Source organism: Rhipicephalus microplus, chromosome 1 (genome assembly GCF_043290135.1).
Source record: "Rhipicephalus microplus isolate Deutch F79 chromosome 1, USDA_Rmic, whole genome shotgun sequence".
NCBI classification, from domain to species: Eukaryota; Metazoa; Arthropoda; class Arachnida; order Ixodida; family Ixodidae; genus Rhipicephalus; species Rhipicephalus microplus.
Window position 1 is genome coordinate 26532382 of NC_134700.1, and position 22934 is coordinate 26555315.

Genomic DNA, 22934 nt, shown 5'->3' on the forward strand with positions numbered 1-22934 from the left:
AGGTAGACTTGCTTTGGGAGCACACGGGAATACCTCAAATCAGGGTGTACAGGGAGGCATGGGATGGACAGCGTTTGAGTGCAGGGAAGCTACCAGCCAGATAGAATTTCATGAGGGATTGAGAAAAATAGCAGAGGAGCGTTGGATCAGGAAAGTTTTTAGTCACTTGTACATGAAAATTGTCGATACTAAATGGAGGAAACGAGCTGGAAAATTGTCAACCAAGTATTTAGACAACAGCACAATACCGAGCCAAAAGGAAACATTGGTTGAGAAGAAGGTGAAGGAAACGGAGAGGGACATATGGGAGATGGGAATGCTTACGAAATCATCACTGGAGACTTACCGAACTTTTAAGCAGAGAATATCAAGGGAAAAGATCTACAATAATTCTCGAGGTAGTTCTCTGCTCTTCGAGGCTAGAACGGGAGTATCGCAGACCAAGACGTACTGAGCAAATTCGAAGGCACATCATTCATTCATTCATTCATTGTTTATTCGGACAAAAATAATGATTGCCTAGGTTGAAGGAACTAAAGGCAGATTACCTCTGTCTGACTAAGGTCCCTCCACCCATACATTTGCTCAGGTCAAGTGGAACAAAGGATACAAATTTCATTCTGCTTTTGAATGAGGGGACACAAAATTCAAATTCAACAAGTATAACAGATGTCGACACATACGTTTTAAAATAGCACATTACAGTCATCACGAATTTGCAATACCAGTATAAGAAATATATATATATATATATAAATGCAACAATGAGAAATTTCTGACAGAATTACTAAGTACCATAGAGAAGTACACGGCATATAGTGCATGTGGATAGGAAGAGGAAATGGCTGAACATTTCATAATGTTCTGTAAAGGGCTCCACCCTATAGTCAAAAATGATGGCGCCGAATTTCTCAAAGCATTGGGGTTTAGGAACAGTGAAGGCAAAATAGACTAAACGGGTAGAAACAACCATGACGAGGCTAACTGATTGGCGGCCCCAACCGAAGCGCTAGTGAAATTCAATCCTTAAACACACAGTGATAGTAGTTAAATTTATGGCTAGGTGACGTGAGCCACCACCCAATCTAAAGGGCACAGCTGGATCCGTCCGTCCGTCCGTCCGTCCGTCCGTCCGTCCATCCATCCATCCATCCATCCGTCCGTCCGTCCGTCCGTCCGTCCGTCCGTCCGTCCGTCCGTCCGTCCGTCCGTCCGTCCGTCCGTCCGTCCGTCCGTCCGTCCGTCCGTCCGTCCGTCCGTCCGTCCGTCCGTCCGTCCGTCCGTCCGTCCGTCCGTCCGTCCGTCCGTCCGTCCATCCATCCATCCATCCATCCATCCATCCATCCATCCATCCATCCATCCATCCATCCATCCATCCATCCATCCATCCATCCATCCATCCATCCATCCATCCATCCATCCATCCATCCATCCATCCATCCATCCATCCATCCATCCATCCATCCATCCATCCATCCATCCATCCATCCATCCATCCATCCATCCATCCATCCATCCATCCATCCATCCATCCATCCATCCATCCATCCATCCATCCATCCATCCATCCATCCATCCATCCATCCATCCATCCATCCATCCATCCATCCATCCATCCATCCATCCATCCATCCATCCATCCATCCATCCATCCATCCATCCATCCATCCATCCATCCATCCATCCATCCATCCATGCGAGCCGTCGCGGCCTTTCGCCCTTGCTTCGCCCGGCTGCTGTTGTGTTGCTGCTGTGTTTCGACGTCGCTTCATGTTTTTGGCCAAGCATTGCTTCATGAATACGTTTAGTAAATGCTACTAAACACCTCGCGGCCACCAACTCTTCGTGCAGAATGGCATCACGTCGCCAGAACCATTGCTATGCGCCCGGATGCCAGACGGGCTACGTTCATGTGACAGGTGCACCAAAACCGTCTCGCTTCGTCGTGCCCAAAGATGAAAAGCTCAGAAGCCTGTGGGAGAAGAACTTACACAGTGCGGATAAGCGACTCGAAGACACAAGTGTGGTTTGTGAACTTCATTTCGAGCCTCGGTACGTAATACGCGATTAATATTGTTTATTGTTTATTCACAACAACAAAGTTGCGAGGATGACCAGGCAAAAAAGCTGCTTTGAGCAGCTTGAGGGAAACCTTGCCACCTCATACACTGGGCAGCTTCACAGCGGTCACACAAAAGCATGGTATACATCATGAATACTTATAAACACAAACACAACTAACTTATAAAACACAAAAACAGTAAACATCCATGGTCGGAATAAATAAACAAGGTCAATATAGAAATATTTGAAATAAAGGGGGAAAATAAGCAAAGTGCTAAAGACAGAGAAAAGGACAAACAAATAAGCCCTTAGCAGCACAAGCAATCACATAAATACGTCGCGTAACTTTTTCAGTGACAGAGTTGATACACTAAGACCATTTTCTTTGTGTAGTTGATTCAGCACAGTAGGTAAACAGGATTGTAGCATTTGGTTACCGTATGTAGTTCTGTTTTTGTTAACAATCCAAGGCTCGGAATGACGAAAATCATAAAAAGAATTATGTTGCTGTAAGGATGTCAATTTCGTTAAAGCGTTATCATTCTTTATTTTCATTCTATACATGCGACATAGCCTATATGTGTACAAAGATTCAATGCTTATTGTTCTAAGCTTTGTAAACAAAGCAGCAGTATTCCAAAGATATGGCACCCTGCAGACAAGGCGTATTGCTCTTTTTGTAATACCACCAGCTTGTGAATGTTTTCAGCTGAAGTCGTCCCCCAGACTAGAATTTCGTATTGAGCTAGGGAAAGAAACATTGAATTATATAACATCATATTAATGGATGTAGGAAGATAGTTACAATGGCGACGCATAGTACCTATTTCTCTAGATAATTTACTAACTAATTGATTCACTTGGCAATCCCATGATATAGTTGCAGAGAAATATAGGCCAAGCAATTTGAAAGACGATAGTATTTCTATTTCAGTATTATTTAATTTATTGGGGGTTAGTTAAAATTGTTTGTTACGTGGATGAAACATCACTGTCTTTGTTTTTTCTACATTAATCTGAAGATAATTACTTGTAGCCCACTTTTGTATACTTGCAAGCGTCTTATTGGCTCGATTTGACATTTTAGCACCTAAGTCGCCGTCAAAAGACAGACTGCGTCGTCTGCGTAAATTATGCACTTAACAGAGGAATCAACATTGACTATGTCATTGATGTACAATATGAAGAGATACGGACCCAATATGCTCCCCTATGGGACGCCGGTTCTTACAGATCTCAACTCCGATTGGTCCCCGGCTATAGCTACGAACTGGGTTCTGTGCTGAAGGTAGGACGTAATAAGAGAGTGAGCTACGCCACGAATACCGTAGCGATCAAGTTTTTTAAGCCAAACATCATGACTGATAAGGTCAAAGGCCTTGGAAAAATCGACAAAAATTCCAAGCACCGTTTTCTTTTCCTCAAATTTTTGCAATATAAACTCCTTTTGGGCCATTAGGGCTAATTCAGTTGACCTTTTTTTACGAAAACCGAACTGTGCAGGACGTATGATACCAAAGTGGTCAGTAAACGAAGAAAACCGCGCTAAAATCACCTCTAAACCTTTCGAAAAAACAGGCAACACTGATACAGGGTGGTAATTTGAAAGATCATTCTTGTCGCCTTTTTTGAATATTACTGTCACCTTTGCCGTCTGCATGCTACGAGGGAAAACGCCTGTTGACAAACATAGATTAAAAATGTACTCTAGGCAAGATGAAATTATGTCTATGACGAATTTTACCGGCACTGTTTGAATACCAAATGCATCTGTGGCCCTGCTATTACTTAATGACAAGAATGAAGAAATAACTTCTTGTGTTGTAACACCTCTTAGGAATAATGACTGCTTATTAGGTGACTTCATGTACGAAAGGTCCATACCGTCACATGCCAGACCAAGGGACAAAAAAAATCGTTAAAAGCATTAGCAAGATCAGCCCGTTTTAGTTTATTGCCGTCTTTTAGGACTGTGGTAGTTTTTTCAAGCGCAGTCCCAGTTATTGAAGCAAGTGTCCTCCAAATTTTATCAGGGCATCCTGCAGATGAACTGAAGAGATTAAAGTAATAGTGCTTCTTAGCAACCCTTAACTGTTTTCTAACGTAGTTCCTGTATTCTTAAAATGTTTTTTATGCTTCCGGCGATTTAGTTTCCATAAATGAGCCGTACAACCTGTCTCTTGTTTATAAGCTTAAGCAGATGCTTATCTATCCAGGGTTAGCGACATTTCTTTGTCTGCTTTTAAGTTTTCACCGGGAAACATGCGTAGAGTATTTCCATAAATAATTGCATAAACTTGTCATAAGCCGCATCTGCATTTTTTTCTCTATACACATCATCCAATTTGGCACTGGCAACACGTTCTCGGAATACAGACAGGGTGTTAGTGTTTACGAGCCGATAAGAGAACGCTTGATGTACTTGTTTTTTTTTTCAACTGCGCTAGCAATGAATATAAACACAGGTAAGTGGTCACTTATTGCGTATACTAAAACACCAGGTTTCACGGAAGACACAACAAAGTTAGTTAAGAACAAATCTATTGCAGTTTCACATGTTGGCGTAACTCGCGTAGGCGATGTTATAACATTTTGACAGAGATGTACATTTAAGAGAGATTCTAACTCTAATTTCATCTTATTCTCGGTAATCATATTTATGTTTAGGTCACCTCCAATAACTATTTGGTAATTGTTTTTGTCAACAAATTCTAACAGAGAATCTAAATGCGACAAGAACAGCAAATAATTTACCGATGGAGGCCGGTAGCAAACACAAAAAATTATATTGCTACAATTAACTGCGACAGCGTCAATAGTGCTGATTAGTACGACAGAATTCAGAAAAAAGCTCAGAGGTAAATGAATTTGAAACCAGCATTGAAAAACCTCCCCCACGTCTATCACGGCGGTTTATGTAAAAGGATTTGTAACCGACAAAACTATACACATCATCTTCTGAAGCAAACCATGTTTCCGAAAACATCACAACACCAAATCGACATTCTGTTCCACCAAAAAAGCAGTGAAGTTCATCTCTCTTGTTTCTACCAGATCTAAGGTTAAAATGTATGCAACTGTAGGAATTCGAACCGTGGCTTCGCATGGTAGTATCTAAGTCAGAGAAATTTACTCGGTCTATGAAAAACAATGCTGGTTAGAAGATAAGTTGGCTATGGAAGTTCAAGTGCTGGATAGTTTATCAAGGTTAGTCATGCAGCGGATGACAACCACAGATTCGTTCTCCTGCTTTTGAACAAGAAATTTCCCGTTCGCATGCCATGCGAAGCGATAATCATTTGCAGTTGCCTATTCGCTCACGTCACGCAGCAGTTTCCGGTTCTGTACAGTCATAATTTCACAGATTGAAATGTCAGAGCGCATGTTTCGCAGAACTTCGCGTTTTTCGATCCATCAGTCTCGCAGAAAAAGCTGTGAAAATCGGACGATGGTACCAGGTACTTTGCCTTGTCGCGAAGGCAACCTATGTACCGCCTCAACATCAGTAGCGCTCAGCTCTGACAAGCTCACCTATTTTGATACTTCATTTAGCTTGGTCATGAGATTTTCGTTATCAGTTACTGGTGTTCCATGCACTTCAACGTTCAGCTTCCTGCTGCACCATTCAAGATTGTTTACAGATGCCTTGAGTTGCTGAATATCGTTTGGGTTTGCATTTTCTTCGAGCTTAGATACTTTTTCTTCAAGCTGGTTAGTTCTTTTTCCTGGGAAACCTGACGACTCAGTATGTCATCGTATTTTTGAGACATAAGCTGGATTGAAGCCTTCACGTCTTCAACCTGCTGTGGCAAGTTAGTAAGCATGTCTAATTTGCGAGTTATCTCTGCCAAGACGACCGAAAGGTCGGTATCCATCACCGGTTTAGCTTTTGGCGCTCTGCACACCGCACATCGCCACGCACTACGCCCACTCTCGCCTTTACTTTTATATTTTGCTTAATTGCAGCCAGAACATTCACCGAGATGGTAGCCGTACTCACATTCGGAGAATTTCATGAAGTGTCCATCTGCGGGAAGGGAGTCGCTGACGGAGCGGCATGGCATCTTCACTGGCCCACTAAGCGTACACACAGTGCAAAGAGTACCAAAACGCCAAAGCACTTGGCACCAAAACAAGTATGAACACGGCGGTAACGGGGGTGGCATTGGCAAAAAATATAGGACAAGTCTTTAGTCAGGAATGAACCTGAGTTTACCAACCTGCAAAGGGTAGAATATAGACGTAAGGGGGGCGTCCTTCCACCGCCGCCTTCACCGCCCGTGTGAGCTGGGTAAGCTTGACCACCACGAGCGCAGCCAGCACAGCCAAGATGAATAAATCTTCGTGACGTCAGTGCGGGCGAGAATTCTTGAAGACGGCGCAGCGCTTCGTGGTGAGTCCAGCTGCAAAGGATAGAATATAGATGTAAGGGGGGCGTCCTTCCACCACCGCCGTCACCGCCCGTGTGAGCTGGGTAAACTTGACCGTCACGAGCGCAGCCAACACAGCCAAGATGAATAAATGTTCGTGACGTCAGTGACATTATTATGTACCATATTATATACACACCATCGGCGGCGAAGAAGTGCGTATCCCACGCGGGAGGCCTATGTTAAGCAGTGACGCTGTTTCCACTCTTTTGCCAAACTTGTTATCGTATATGACGAAAGAAGCACTGAAAGAAAGGCCACCTTGCAAAAAATAGTCTGAGAGTCATGCTTCACCAGTGAAGCGCCGGATGTCCGCGAGTGGTAACTCGACGGTGTCTCACACAAACGCCGTGAACACTGCGGATCCAGCCGCCGCAGCATAGGTAACAGAAGATGAACAGCTGGCAATCGATGTAGAAGTTTCTTCTTTAGAATATGCGCCGGAAGACGACACTGCAGGCCTATGCCGTTATTTACCGGTCTTCAGGTACCATCGCCGCACTGGACTAAGCACTGCTTTGCAGATAACAAAAGCCTTGTGTACTGAACGTCCATTTTGACCTCGACGAATGAAATACGATCGGAATAAATTGTCATGTTTTTTTTTAGTCACGCATTGCGAGCTTCTGCAAAGTGTTTGTCAGAGGTACTCTATTGAAATAAGGCACCGTGGAAACAGTGGCAGCCGCAGAAGAAGTGCTGAAAACAACTGATCACAAGTGCATTTTCATTGGGGCAATATCTCACGATGACTATGAAGAACGATATTTTACGGAGAAGCAAAAATACCACGTGGTTACCCACAATGAAATGTACTTCAGCATTAAGTGTCTTGGCCAGGTTGATATAATGATACTTATATTATGCATTTGTACTTGTATGACTGCTATATGGTTGTTTTCTCGCTTGAAAAGTGCGAAATAGGAGCTGAAGCAAATTCAAAGCAGGAATGCTGCTATAAAAGCAGTAGATTTAGAAGCACATATTTCAAAGCTGCCACCGAGACAGCAGGAGGATGTTCGAATGTGCTTTGCAGCTTCGAGAATAAAATTCAATGGGTTGCGCTATAAGAAAAGCTGAGTTTTAGATTGTTTATTTATGAAGATGAAGAGCCCTCGCCTGTATGAACACCTTCGCCGCAATAACGTCCTAGCCATTCCTTGCAAATCAACCCTGAAGCGCTATGTGCATGCATACCGCACTGTCTTTGGCTTTAGTGAGAAAGTGCTAAGGCAGCTAAAAAAGAAGACAGTGGAGCTTGATTTTTGGAAGAAACACGGTAGATTGGTCATTCATAAACTTAAATTGTCAGAACATTTTTCAGGGAAAAATTCAGGTGCAATTGAGGATTTTGTAGATTTAGGTCGATTTACAACACCCAAGAATAAATGTGTACCATGTGACCACGGTAAGGTTCTTCTTTTCGTCCCATTTCAAGATGAATGGGCCAAATTATTGGTTACTTCGCTACACATGGAAATATAATAGATGAAACACTCGCCAAAGTTGTCATTGAAGCCACCATACTAGCTAAAAAAAAGCGGGCTCTTTGTGGATTTTATTACTTGCGATAGTGCAAGTTGGAGTAGAAATATGTGAAAAGTACTTGAAATCGAAGCGGCAGCTGACTCTACAACTTCAAAAATCAAACACCCCAGTGATGCGTCACGGCACCTGCAATATATATCCGACTCCACATCTCATCAAATGCCTATGGAATTCGCTGCTGAAGTTAGGATTCAACACCCTTGCAGATCATGTAAGCCTGATGTTTTTATGCATATCACACATTAGATTTCTACTATGCTTACTTTATCTCCAAGCTTAACCAGGTACAATTTATTATGGTCCACTTAATTCCATTTTAGGTTGATATGCAACATGAAGGCAAGCATACAAAATAGACTCCTGCAACTTGACCCTTCATGTGATGCCAGACATAACGCGGTGTCACTTGGATCCTAATGAATTTGAAAAGACGAAGGTCAGCTATGCCTTCCAGCTTTTTGGGACAAAAGTCCTCCCAGCTTTTCATCTATACCATGACAAGTTGGAAGCAACAATTGGAAGGATGGATGCAACACACAAGCTCTTCAAATAAGTCGCCTCTTTTGTCATATGCTGGTTGAATTTGTGTAATTGATTGTTTGATATAACCAACAGTTAAATAAAAATTGTCTTAATAAAATGTGTCACGCAATGTAAACTATAAAATTACGAACACAGCTGTTTTGCACATTTCAGCAAAATCCACAGGCTTATAAGAGTGATGACATTGCGATTCTCTGCTGAAGCCCTCCGACCATGTTCATCCGGAACAGCAGTGCTGCAGGATTTGCTGTCCTAACTTAAGACATGGGAGCAGAATTCGAAAGGTGGAGGAGGATTTCTGAGAAATTCCACTGCTGCTGGCCTTCGTGTGACCATTTCAAGCACACTAGACTTGTTTGACTATCTCACTGAAAAAGTTGGCTTTAAATACCTAATGACTGGAAAAGCTATCCAAGATCCCTTGGAAAACCTTTTTGATATTGTCAGGCAATCTTCTGGCAGTAATGATCACCCAACACCGACTCAGTTTTTGATTACAGTAAACTGCATGTCATTTTATTGTTTAGTGAAAGGCGTTAGTCAAAGTAACGATGAAGAGGGCATGCTAAGTTCCCTTTTGGAAGTTGGTAGCACACACGACACATTGACCAATGCAGCAGGCATGAATTTGGTTCTGAGCTCTTCTCCGAATGGACAGGCGTCGATTATACCTTCCCAGGACCACAGCCTGCATGTTGTGAGGAGCGACTGCAGAATTATATTTTACTTTGCAGGGTATGTGGCATGAATGTGCATTTTAAAAAGCAATTACAAAGTTTGATGCTACTTACCATGCCTGCCCCAGGCGAAAGCTTTCAGCTTGCAAGGTTGACACTCTTTCGAGACAATGGCCAACTCCTCTACTTAAGTGCTCGCTTCTTTGGGTTCATAAATAAGCTTGAAGGCTTGTTAACAGGCTGTTTTTTTTTGTGTGAATAACTCCATGCAGACAGCATTTTAGATGTGCTGACCATTGTGAAAGCAACGCTTTGTCAAAAGGTTGAGTGCCCAAGCCGTCTCTCAATGCTCTCTCAAAATATAATACAATTCTATACTGTTGCGGGACTGCATTTTTACACTAAGGGGTTTAATACAGACAGATCAGGCAAACGCCAAAAAGCAAAGCACTTAAATATAAGCCGCTGCTCCCAAATATTTTTCTTGCTATAGAATATTCTTTCTATTGTATTATTGTCCCTTCGTTTGCACTTTACAGGTGTAGGGTAAACTTGATGTATGAATCCTTCTTAAATATTTTTTTTCTGTTTCACTGAAAATATGCAAAAATGTCAGCGTTCAGAAACAAGCAAAATATATGTTGCCACTCGCCCCGCGCACTTTAGCAATAAACCCTTCACTAAGTGCCAACTCTGTTCATATCAGTTGTAAATGGTGTCTTTGGTTCTTGGTGTACCATTAACAGTGCGAATAATATGATTTATTAGAATGCCAGTAGATTTGTATGAAAATGAATGTGTCATTTGAAATGAAATGTGTCTATTTGCCATTCTTTGTTACTATTTCTTGTGATTCCATGTCTTTATTTATTATGTGAATATTATTTGTTAGTTCTTTGCGTGTTTTTCTGAAATTTTGAAGTTTATGCTTTGCAAAGTATGCTATTGAAAATATTTAGCGCCTCGATTATTGTGATTATTTTTCTAGCATCAACTGAGCTGCTTTGGAATACATGGTTTTGCCGCACACGCTGATAAAAACAAAATTAGGTGAGGCCTTCTTAAAGCGATTGCAGCTTTTTTTCTATCTGTTCTCAATTTGAGAAAAAAATGAAACAAATTTACATGCGTGAATTTTGTGGAGTAAGGTCATGCGGCTTCCCTAACAAATAAAGTTATGACTTATTTCCATGAACGATAGCTGTCTGCATTTTTCCACACTTTCATTACAAATTCATTTGTCTAAATACAAGATTGCGCAAAAAAGTTTTGTTCAAAAGAGTGCAAACGAACCTTGTAGGTTTATTATATAGCGAAGAGAGTTGCCGACTGCATTTTGCACTAAACTGATAGCAGTGTTTGCAAGCAATTTTCTACACAAATATAATTTGCAGCATGAAAGGGGTTTTCAAGAAGCAAAATCTGATTGCATCCGATGTGGGTGACCTACCCTCACTTTCGGTCTTTGCTTTGTTGGGCCTGATTAGAATAGGGCTTTTCCGCTGGGCACTCCCACATACTTTCCTGCACTTTTCAGGAGAATATCAGCTGAGAGTGCGTAAAGTTCTTATGTTTGTAGTAATAGCGTTTTATTTAGCGAGAGTACGACCTCAGTAAAGTTACTGTCGAGTACAAACGCGAGCATGAGGATATCAGCTTTCTTATCTAAAGGCAATCGATGTCAGTGTCCGTTAAAGAACCCCAGCTGGTAGAAATTCTCGGTGTCTTCCAGTACGGCGAGCTTCAAATTTAGAAAGTAGTTTTGGCACGTAACACTCTAAAAATTAATTAAATATTTAAAGGCAATAAAAGTGTGCTATTTGTTTAAGCGAGCGCTTGCTACCACAACGCAAAACTGGCGGTTTGCAGCATATATTGCATCCCGTGCCCACTGATGACTTGTGCATGTTCAGTGATACTTCATGAGCCAGAACGACGACCAAAGAAGAAGAGAAATAAAACAATAATAGTTATGAACAGGGGTTGTAAAAAAAGTAGTTCGTGCTTGAAGCGCCCGGTAAACTAACCGCGCTGAAGGCAGCAGCAACACGTCGCTCCCATTGCCGGCGGTGGTGGCGCCATCTACTGAATAAGACAAAATTCGTCAGTGCACGGCCTTCAGTCAGCCAACTACCCATTTCTAGAACACTTTAACGCAGTTGCGACGTTCCGACAGTCAGCAAGAAATTGATGCGGGTGTAACTACGGCGTTCTTTTATCGCAGTCACGCGAAATGCCCGGCTACTGTGTGCCACTCTGCTCAAACCACTCGAGTAAAGGTTGGCGAATGTCCAACTCTCTGAGGGACCCAAAAAGAACAACTATCTGGCTGGCAGAGATCAAGCGCGACAAATGGCAGCCAACAAACACCTCATCATTGTGTATTATGAGCATTGCTCCTTTCCGTAAAATATTTGTCTATTCTGCAATATTTGTGATGCACAAGGGTGGTAATTGAAATAGATGTTCCCTCATATACATCGCATTCGGTAAAATGCTTCTGGGGGAGAAAAAATGCGGCACGAAGTAATTTAAAAGTTACGCTCACTATTAGCTTTGTATCAAAAGCATTCAGAAAAATTTTATTGTAAATTTCTGCACGTATCTGTGCCTAATTCGTACTCAGCACTCGCAAAATTGCACGGGGAAGACTACCAAAGCTGTTTCTTTCCGACCGCCGAGCACCTTTAACGCATTGGTACGGCATGCTGCACGCTGCCTTCTCTAGTGATGGTAATGTGTTGTATTCATTAGAGGATATTTTTTGACGTTCCGGTGCAACAGACAATTCAAGTTCAAGTTGACTAGTGTTTGTTTGATACCACGTTCAAAAACCAGAAATAAAATGTCAGTTAACATCGGTGTGATACATTGTTTACCTGAATAAAATATTTACATGGCTACACTGATCACTACATCGCTGTACTGTGGGATAATATGTTTTACGACTTTCAGTCCATGTGCAGGCTCCTTACGAGAAGGATAACTTCGAGCAAAACAGAGCTGACGGAATGAAAGAATCTAAAGCCAAATGCTGTGCCGACAGTGTTTCCCTTCAGACGTAAGCTCTTATGTCATTTCTCAGCATCCTGAAAGTTATATTGATTATTTTGCCCAGCTATACGGTGTTGACGCATACGCATCTTGCTTGTATTTCTTTATTATGTGGCAGCTCAAATATTGTATTTGCTTGTTAGTGAGCTGACATAGAAATAAGAGCACGTGTGGCAGTACCAAAAACGAGTGTAAGTCACATTTTTTTTTGACGGTTCGCCGTATAATAGGAGAGTAGAATCAAACTTCACAAATATCGTTCATGTGCAAATGTAGCAGAATTATTATGCCCGCGCTGTCCATACGAGCGTAAAGCTATGACCGCTGGATGCATGACAACAGATTCCACAAGACACTGCTTCACCTCATACATTACATCGTCCTGACGGCGCACATTTATTATGCATATACACACAAAATATTATGCATTAAGGGCAATTCTATGTCTTAATAAAAAAGGCAATGTTTACGAGTCTTTATGCAAACAGAGTAACGAGATAGCAGCAACTACGCTGTAATAACAGTGAATCTTACTGCTACCTCTTTCCATTGTTTAAATACACGGTAAATGTAATAGATGTGTAGAGATTCACACAACATCGTGAGAGAAGTAGTAAAGCATGGAATTCACTTGTAGCCTAATAGTGCCAACGGGACGTAGTTTGATGGGTTCCTTTTGTTTCGCAGCTTTGCCTTGCCACAGGAAGGCACCAAAGGGAAGGACCAGACGTGTTACACTCTCACACCAACCTGAAGATTAATGCATTGTGGCAGGTGACAAAGCAATGGCGATAGACGCGATGTCGTTGGAGCAAAGCTGTGAGTTGCCTCACAAACAGCAACACAGTTCACGGGAATCCAGTGCAATTGAACTGGTAGCGGACGAAGCGGATCTATTTTTTATTACAATTTCATGCGAAACGACTGCCGACGAAAATATAAAAAATATGGGTACCCTCTGCCGGCAAACACAACTTTGGCGTGGCACCTCCAAGGACTAAGTTTCATGCCAGGAATACTGAAGTAAGTGGACGATCTGCTCAAAATGAAAGCAGGAGGCATTGAGCACATAGAAAAGGACTGTGTGCCGTTTCAAGATGAAATGGAAATTGCCCTGAGCTATGAGCTCGGCCACTTTGAAGATGTCGTGCTTGGTGCGAAAACTTTGCCTGTGAAGCCAGGTGAACTGGCTCATAATGCACTGGTATTCATGGTAGCGGTTTTGAACCAGTGTTGGAAACAAGTGGTCGCTTACCACTCTACTGGATGCCACGTAGACGTCTGTAGACTAAAAGAGCACGTGTTAAAGTGTGTGCGACTTTGCACGGATACTTTTCTGAGGATCCGCGTGGTCACCTCCGACATGGGAGCTTCTCATAGAGCGATGTGTCAAGAATTAGGCTTCTCTAGCCACAGACACTCCAACACCATATGCTCATTACCACACCTCGTCCTTGCAGACAAGGAACTCCTCTTCAGTGCAGATGCTGCTCACGTTTTTAAGAACTTAAAAAACCAACCTTTAAATTGTGCAGTTTTTATTAGCAGTGATGCATGCGTGTGCCAACTTAATCTAAGTTCTAAAGAGGTCAAACTCAAGCACGTGCGAGCTGTGGTAGATTATGACACGGATCGGAAACTGAAAGTAGCACCGAAGCTCTCAGAGATCCACGTGTCTAACGGGAATCTCACTAAGATGAAAGTGGGGGTCGCTGTTCAGTTTTTTGAGAGGCACCGGCCGCCATTAGATATTTATTATGACAAAAGATCTTGGAGCAGGAGGCTGAAACTACAGCATGTTTTCTGGAACTTGTCTCAAGTGGTACACACTCATGTCTTCACGACATCCATCTGTATCCTTGAGACTCAAACACATAGAGAATATCTTGAGGCTATTGACACACTGCACTTTGCGACTCAGATCATTCAAGGAATGTGTATGGGCAGCACGTTCAACTGGGAGCCTTCACAAGCAGGCTTCGGGAAAGCCACAACTGTAGTCAATCGTCTGCAGGATGTCCTCCTAAGAAGTGAAGGTTACAAATATTTTCTCTCAAACAGCTTGCTTCAGGACTGTCTTGAGAACCTGTTTTCTGTGGTACGTCTTTGGAAGTCAGTCCCAAGCGCCTCTGACTTGATTAATGCTTTGAAACTGCTTTTTGTGAGCCAGTTTCTGCACACACCGCGAACGACCAGCTATGACGTTGACGACGCGAAGTGCTTGGTCTTGTTGTCAACAGGCATGAAAGAACAAGCTGAAACAGAGATTTAGGCTATTGACAAAGCGCGAATCCCGTTCATTGAATAACTACATGTGTCGAGTGTCGAATTAAATTCTACATTGGTGGATTTTTCATGAAACAAAATATTTCAATCTATCGCCCAATGTAGGGAATGCAAGCGTGCATTGTTGGGTTCAAGCAGCAGCGAACATGCAGGCTTGACATCCCTTAGAGAATACGTCCTTGAAGGGAGCAATATCTACTACCCAAGCGATGCAGTCATGCTTGAGCTCAAGTCTTGGAAGGAACAATTCAATGATATTACCAGCTGTACTGAGAGCGCATTTTCTATGAAATCACCTTTAAAGGCTGTGACAGCATACCTAAACAAGGTTCCGAAAACAAAGTTGGAAGGATGTTGTCAGCAACACAAAAAAGCTGTAGAAAAACTGCCAATTTCAACCTACGTGAGGCTGAGGCTGTGGGTGCACCTGCCTCAAGCCGCAGCGAAAGGAAATCACAGGCATGTAAGCAAGACATGTGCAGGAGTTAGCCTGCAGTGAACATTAAAATTATCTGTTGGTTTATTAGGCACAAATCAGACATTTCATTTTATTCTCTTCTCGTGTTTTTTTTCTCTTGTCAAGTGAAACAGCCGAGAGATATTGATATTTGGAGTTTTGAAATGTATCACACTGTCATTTTGGTACATTTTTATCTTTTGTCTCAGGAGTTTTGCCAAATACGTGTAACTATTGAATGACGGTAGATAACAAAAGTGTGAAATTGGAACAAAATCAACTGACAACAATCACGTACCTACTTATTGGCCGTGTATCAATCGGTTGCCTTTACTGTCGACATATCTTCAAGTAATTTTATCATAATTGATACATAACGACTGTATTGAAACCACACAGCTTCTGCGCGTAAACCTTCCTGAGGAGCGGAAATGCCAAGTGTTATGGTGGTTCTACCTCCAGTTACAAATGAATCAACATCATGTACTGAGCAATGCGTCATTTCACATCCACAGAGAAAGATCATCATCATCATCATCATCATCATCATCATCATTATCATCAGCCTGACTACGTCCACTGCAGGACAAAGGCCTCTCCCATGTTCCGCCAGTTAACCCGGTCCTGTGCTTGCTGCTGCCAATTTATACCCGCAAACTTCTTAATCTCATCTGCCCACCTAACCTTCTGTCTCCCCCTAACCCGCTTGCATTCTCTTGGAATCCACTTAGTTACCCTTAACGACCAGCAGTTATCCTGTCTACGCGCTACATTCCAGGCCCATGTCCATTTCTTCTTCTTGATTTCAGCTATGATATCCTTAACCCCCGTTTGTTTCCTAATCCACTCTGCTCTCTTCTTGTCTCTTAAGGTTACACCTACCATTTTTCTTTCCATTGCTCGCTGCGTCGTCCTCAATTTAAGCTGAACTCTCTTTGTAAGTCTCCAGGTTTCTGCTCCGTAGCTAAGTACCGGCAAGATACAACTGTTGTATACCTTCCTCTTGAGGGATAGTGGCAATCTGCTCGTCATAATTTGAGAGAGCTTGCCAAATGTGCTCCACCCCATTCTTATTCTTCTAGTTACTTCAATCTCGTGGTTCGGCTCCGCGGCTATTACCTGCCCTAAGTAGACATAGTCATTTACAACTTGAAGCGCACTATTACCTATCTCAAAGCTCTGCTCTTTTCCGAGGTTGTTGTAATCTCCGTAATCATGAGTTGCAATTCGTCCCCTCAGTTACTCAGCAATGCAATGTTATCGGCGAAGCGCAGGTTACTAAGGTACTCTATATTAACTCTTATCCCTAACTGTTCCCATTCTAGGCTTCAGAAAACCTCCTGTAAGCACGCGGTAAATAGCATTGGGGTGATGGTGTCCCCCTGCCTTACACCCATCTTGATTGGTATTCTATTGCTTTCTTTATGAAGCACTATGGTAGCAGTTGATCCCCTGTAGATTTAAACAGGCTGTTCAACAATCGACCACATTCATACTATCAACCAGGTAATAGAGAAATGCTCAGAATATAACCAACCACTATACATATTCTTCATAGATTACGAGAAGGCGTTTGATTCAATAGAAATATCAGCCGTCATGCAGACAATGCGGAATCAGGGCGTCGATGAAGTATATGTAAACATCCTGAAAGAGAAAGATCAACCGGTGTCAAATCACGCCGTTTTATTTTTAAAGTAAATGAACTATCACGGCAACAAGCGGTGGCGGGGCGGTTAAAAGTAATGTCAGGCAACAGCATACGATCCCGTGAAGCGGCGTATTTTTCCTTGTGTTGTTAGACTGAAAGTTCTAAAAATATTTATCAAACCATGATCACGCATTGATGCGTTTCCGCAGTGTTATAGTCCACGCAAAGCCTTCGTACCACCTCCAAACAGCTCACATACGCGCTGCAATGAGCCCCCACATCGGAGTTGGCGTGACAATGGTGCACGCCGTAGCAGACGGCGAAGTTGTCTACCCTTCTCTGCGGAGAGGCAGGTGAGGAGGACATTCAGGCACTCGAGTGCGTTCGCTGTTGGCGTGCTTCCTCTTTCTCTGGTTACCTCAGCCGCCTGCAAGGTGATAGAAGCAATTGTCTTGGCCCACCTCGAGTGGATTGCTAGGACCCTGCACTACTTTCTCGAGCAGCAGACTGGATTCCGGCGCCACCGCTGCACAACAGACTAGTTTAGTAACGTCGTCTCGGCACTGGAGCATGCAAGAAGCATGAAAGAGGTGGCCGTTTTAGTGCTTTTGGACGTGCAAAATGTCCTTGAACGCCTGTCGGACCTGCAAGTCATGCAGGCACTAACAGCCCAGGGCGTGCACGGCCGCATGCTCTGCTTTGTGCAGGGTTTTCTGTCGGGCCGATTTTTCCGCGTCAGAGTTGGCCACGCGCTCCGCTCTTCACAGCCGGTATCGACAGAGGTGCCACAGGGTTCTGTACTGAGCCCCTTCCTATTCAACATCCCATCGGCACGCCTGCCAGCTGTCATTCCTTCCGGCCAGCGCTACCCCGTACACTGTTCCATATACTCTGACCACGTCGCGTTGTGGAACTGGGGAACTACCAGGAATCTGCGAACTGTCCGATCTTGCCTGCAGAGTGCACTAAATGCTATAGTCGACCATGTCACATCTGTTGGTCTGGCTGTTGCTCCGGCTACAACGAAGGCACTTTTTGTGCACCGCAGACCTGCAACACGCAGCAGAGTGGCCCGTCTAACCACCTAGGGCACCACAATACCATGGGAGAGTGTGGTGACCTATCTCGGCCTTGGCATCGACCATCGGCTGTCCTGGGCCCCCACAGTCAAGGAAGCCATATGCATGATGAAGAGAACCCAGAAGGCAGTGAAGGGCAACTCGCTCAATGGCCGCGGATGCTCACCATCCTGGGCTCCTCGCCTTTACACAGCCGCAGCAACATAGCGGCTGCTGTACGCGTTTCCCGTGGTAGCACTTTCTCGGTGGCTTTTTGAGCACCTCAACTTACTGCGTAGGGGCTTCATTCGCTGTGTACCCAGCCTACCGTGGTCCTCTCAAGTCACAGCCACCTCGGCAGTGGCAGCTAGAGGCAGGTGTCTAGCCTCTCTCCCTGTTCCTAAATCAACGTGGGCCTCTACACATTGATCGCTAGCCCATGCACCTGATGGGTGGCGCCTGCTTGCCCGGCTGCAAGGTCGACAAGGATCTCGGGTAGGCGAGCTGCTGCAGATCTATCAAGTAGCTGTGGGACTGGTGATTCCACCGGGCCCCTTCCCCCCCCCCACAGAGAAACTACGGGCTATCAACAATGCTCTGGGAGGGCTCTCCAAGCGTCGCTCACCCATTCGCGCACTGAAGCAGACATCTGCCTCCAAGATATAGAAAGAACGGGCTGGAAGGCTTATTGCGTACACGGACGGCTCCGTCATGTCCGACACTGGCTCGGCCACAGCTTCCTGCATTATGCCAGCACTTGGTTGGACGGCCTTCTGCCGTCTGCCTTTTGTGGCCTGCTCTACCGTTGCAGAAACGACCGGTCTCCACCTGGCAGTTGACCTCCTAGCAGCGAACCCTCCAACGTGCCCCGTGACTGTCACGTGCTACTCAAGAGTGGCGTTGCTGGCCTTGGCAAAGCCGGAACGGGCAGGCTTCACAACGCAGGTGTTCGTGACCAAACTGCCCTTACCAGTGGCGTCAATGTTTCTCTGCACTGGGTCCCATCTCATGTGCGAATTCAGGGAAACTAGCAGGCTGACGCCCTGGCGAAAGCAGCACATGACTCCGCCATTCCTGTGTGCCGTGCCGTAGTCGCCTCAGACTTTTCGAGGCTCACATTGGGAAGGCTGTTCCTATGCTGCTACCTAGACGTTCCTGTAGCAAGGATAGAACCACAAATTCAGCTGCCTGACCGGTGTTTCACCAGGAGGGAGAAGTCCCTGCTACTTCCCTTACGCATCGGCTGCTCCTGGTCAGCGGCCCGGCGTCATCGGCTTGGGAGAGCGTCGTCCCTTGCGTGCACTGCGTGTGGGGCAGATGAAACCATTGAGCACCTGTTGTGTGTTTGCCCATCGCTTCGCACACAGCGCGGCGTCTTGCCCGCCGCACTCAATCGCCACGGTCTGATCGCGGCTACACAGTAGGACCTTCTTTTTCCTGCACGGCCCCTCACCCAGGTCTTCAAGGCGATTTTTCACTTTCTTCAGGACACTGGACTAGGCAACTGGCTATAGAAGCCATCAGCCGCGTCTTTGGTCAAGGACGCCATTTCTCTCCTTCTCTCTTCTTCACAACTTTAATGCCCTCTTCCCCCCCCCTCCCTAGAGGCACTGAGCATTTCTCCCAATTAGGGCAGCAGAAGCGGCGTCTTTTCCTTTCCTGAACCTCCATCTCTCGCCAATTTCTGTGGCAGTCTATGCTTCAGCGGAGGGCTCGGAAAGTGGCTGCCGCGTGTGCACGCCGTCAAGATCAGGAGTGAGAGCCAGCGAAGCAGAAGTGGCACGGAGGAGCCGGCTAAAGGATCCTGAGCTGGGAGCCCACAAAGCGGTGGTGAAACGCGCGCGAAGTGTTCGTCACGCCTTTTCACGACGAGCGGCTAAGCGAAATTCACGGAGGCTTCGCGGTTTACTACTGCGCCTTCGGAGCTTCACCCACTTATCATAATTCGCTCCGTGAATATGCTGTGATTTTTTTCGAATACGAATTGCTATTTACGAAGTACTTTTTCGACGAGCTAGAAATGGTGGTGTGCAGTGATACTCTTGCGAAGCAATTAATTTTTCGAAAACACTGGCTTTTTTTTGCGACTCTCACGAATGATATTCAGCAGCTCGGCAGGCGGAAAAACTTCTTACAGCACTTCTACGTAGTTTTTAGTAAGTATAATTTGGAGGCTGGTAAAAAAAGTGGCAGGTTTTCCACAAAGGCGAAGCAATAAACACGATAGCCACAAATTCTAATTTCACGCGCAGAATAGCAAGCTGACCAAAACGTTCTCCACGTTTCACACGCACAAATGACGCACGAAACGTCAAGAGGAAGGTATATCAAGAGGAAGGTATATAACAGCTGCATATTGCCAGTACTTACCTGCGTAGCGGAAACCTGGAGGCTTACAAAGAGGGTAAAGCTTAAATTGAGGGCGACGCAGCGAGCGATGGAAAGGAAAATGACAGGTGTGACCTTAAAAGGCAAGTATAGAGCAGGAAACAAAACGGGATTAAGGAAATTCGAGCGTAGCGCTAGTGGCGGCCAACCAGCTAGAAAAAAAAGATGACAAGCGCCGGTGGCTCGCAGCGTGTGGCGCCAGGAATTTTCGTTTGCTTCTGGCTGGCTGGACGACTTGGCCACTGCTCTACTTTGACAGTTAGCTTACTGTACGTCTCGCTCTTTCATTACACTAGCGACGACGGCATGTCTATGTCGGACGCCGTCCCGTAGCTACAAATTGGTGACCACGGACACATGTACAAGCGATCGGCACTGCACAACTGCCACCGAACTCCGCGGCCATGTTCCAAGCTGCGCAAGCCTGGCAGCCGCAATTCGACCCGCCACTGCCACAATTCCGGACATCTCACCTATAATCATGGTTCAAGGAGTTTGCGGCGGCGCTGGATCGCAACGGCATCTGGATCCAAGGGTTCATGTACGAGGTATCTGAATATCATCTTTCTTATGACCTCAAACTCTGCCTCACATACTTCTCCTGGAGCCCTTGTCCATACGATAATCTTCGTGAAGCCATGCTCAAGGTTTACGGCTTCAAACGTGGTCTTTCTTTAAGGGCAGCACCGCGGCACCTGGCCCATCACCTTCAAGGACGCCTCCCGTTACTCCGGACCACTCGACCAATTGCCACATGAGACCATTGTCTTGCCAGCTGCCAGCTGCATAGGTGATGGATACTATCCTCACGTTTGGACCAAGCCGCTGACTGAGAGACCCACAACACCGGAGTTCACAGATCCTGCCTCCTATGTGCCGTTTCTGCCAACAAAGGCATTGCCACTTCTCTCCGCCACAGACTCGACACCGGCCACTGCCTCGAGCGCCGTCGGATTCACTGCAGAGACCTTGTGGGCTGCGCTCTGTGCACCGATCGATTCGACGACCTCAGCTGGACCGCTGACCTGCCTGCAGAATCCACGCCTGTCCATGAACCTGTTATGACCAGAGACAGCACTCACACCATGGACACAGAGCCCGCTGTGACACTGCATGCCATCAGTTTCCGCGACACACCGGTGCCTGCTGCTCAAACGCTAGTAGACTGCCAGGCGGATCACGACTTTTCTTTCAACGCCTGAAGAGCGAGCCATTTTTTTTTCAAGATATGCTTGCGTCAATTTTCTCTAATTTTTCTGAGCAGCCAATCCCCGCGTTCTGTTGCCGACCCTTATCACCGACGCTATCCAGCGCCGTGAACAGCCATTCCTTACTGTGGTGTCACAAAATATAGTATCGTGCAGCGGACGCACCACACCGAGAACACACTCACTACTGCCGTTGGCTTGTCATCGAGTCGAGAGAGGCAGCATCACGTCTACAAACAGCTCACGACTCGTGCTCCGTCTACAACACACATCGCGTTGTAGACAAACGCACTGTTGTTGGTGCTCAAGAAGCTGCAATGCACGACCGTTGGCGCTACGTAAACCATGGCGTTCACAGAACTTCCACCACCAACGTTTCCAGCACTCCTCTCTGCCTTGCTCGCTGCTCCTAACGACGTGCAATCATCGTGGTCCTCGCCTGCTGCGGGGGTCCCAGTGTCGCCCACCGGAACTGTCGGACTCCTTCGTACGCCTTCCAGCCTGACCACACTTGCACTTCACAGTAGGCACATTAGGAACTGTCGCGCATGTACGCATTGTTTGTATGTGTTTGTACATTTTTACGTTCTTTTTTTATCGCCTAGCACGCTAGGTGAACCCTTGTAGCGTAGCGCTAGTGGCAGCCAGCCCGCTAAAGAAAAAAAATTGACAGGATATCCACGGAATGAATGATGGAGAGTGGGGCAAAGCATTCGTCCGTCCATTCGTTCTTGCTTCCGTCCGTCCATGCGTCCGTCTGTGTGACCGTCCATTTGTCCATCCCCCCGTCCGTGCGTGCGTCTGTTCGTGTGTGCGCCCCTGGGTTCGTCCATGCATCCGCCCCTTGGACATGCATCCACCATCTCCACGTGTTGCGCAGTAGAGCTGGTCTAGCAGTGAGCGGCCACGGCTGGCGGTGGCATGTGTGCCTCCCTAGGTCTCGTGCTGAGCCAACGCCACCTAGAAAAAGTTGGCAGCATGTCCGCGGAGTGAATGATGGAGAGTGGGGCGAAGCATTCGTCCATTCATTCGTTCTTGCGTCCATCTGTGTGACCGTCCATGCATCCAACCGCCCGTCCGTGCGTGCGTCTGTTCGTGCGTCCGTCCCTGCGTTCGTTCATGCATGCGCCGTTGCGCCTGTTCATGCATCCATCCATGCATCTGTCTGAGTGTCCATTCGTCCACCTATTCCACACTCCAAGTACCGCCATCTCGCATCATTTTATCATATATTACCCATATAGAAGCACCGTCATCCAGCAGACATTCCAAGGACTAAACGAGAGGTGGCACACGCACACTTTCTTACGGTTTGCGCTTCGTGTCCACTTCCCACCTTTAACCACCTCGAGTTCATGGTATATACTAGTTCACTGTATTCATGGCACAGCGGCCCAACGCTCGCTAAAGCTTTCTAAAACCAAGGAGGTTACGCCCAGCGAGTATAACGTAGCAACCTTTTCCTGTCAGATAGTGCTCAATGTACATGCCAATGGCTGCTAAGGGGGATCGCCACGTCCACGTTAACTAAAAGCCGAATGCTCCTGTCTCTCATTCCGCATTAACAGCC

The 22934-nt window shown here is 45.5% G+C and overlaps 1 protein-coding gene across 2 annotated transcripts in view; it reads right to left on the minus strand.

The window, feature by feature from the left end:
* The window catches only part of Hs6st (heparan sulfate 6-O-sulfotransferase), a 476371-nt gene that overhangs the window by 218739 nt on the left and 234698 nt on the right, over positions 1 to 22934 (minus strand). For both annotated transcript variants that reach the window (XM_075891380.1, XM_075891350.1), the window contains one exon: positions 6285 to 6467. In XM_075891380.1, coding sequence (XP_075747495.1) covers positions 6285 to 6467 — 183 coding nt within the window. The remainder of the gene's footprint in view (positions 1 to 6284; positions 6468 to 22934) is intronic.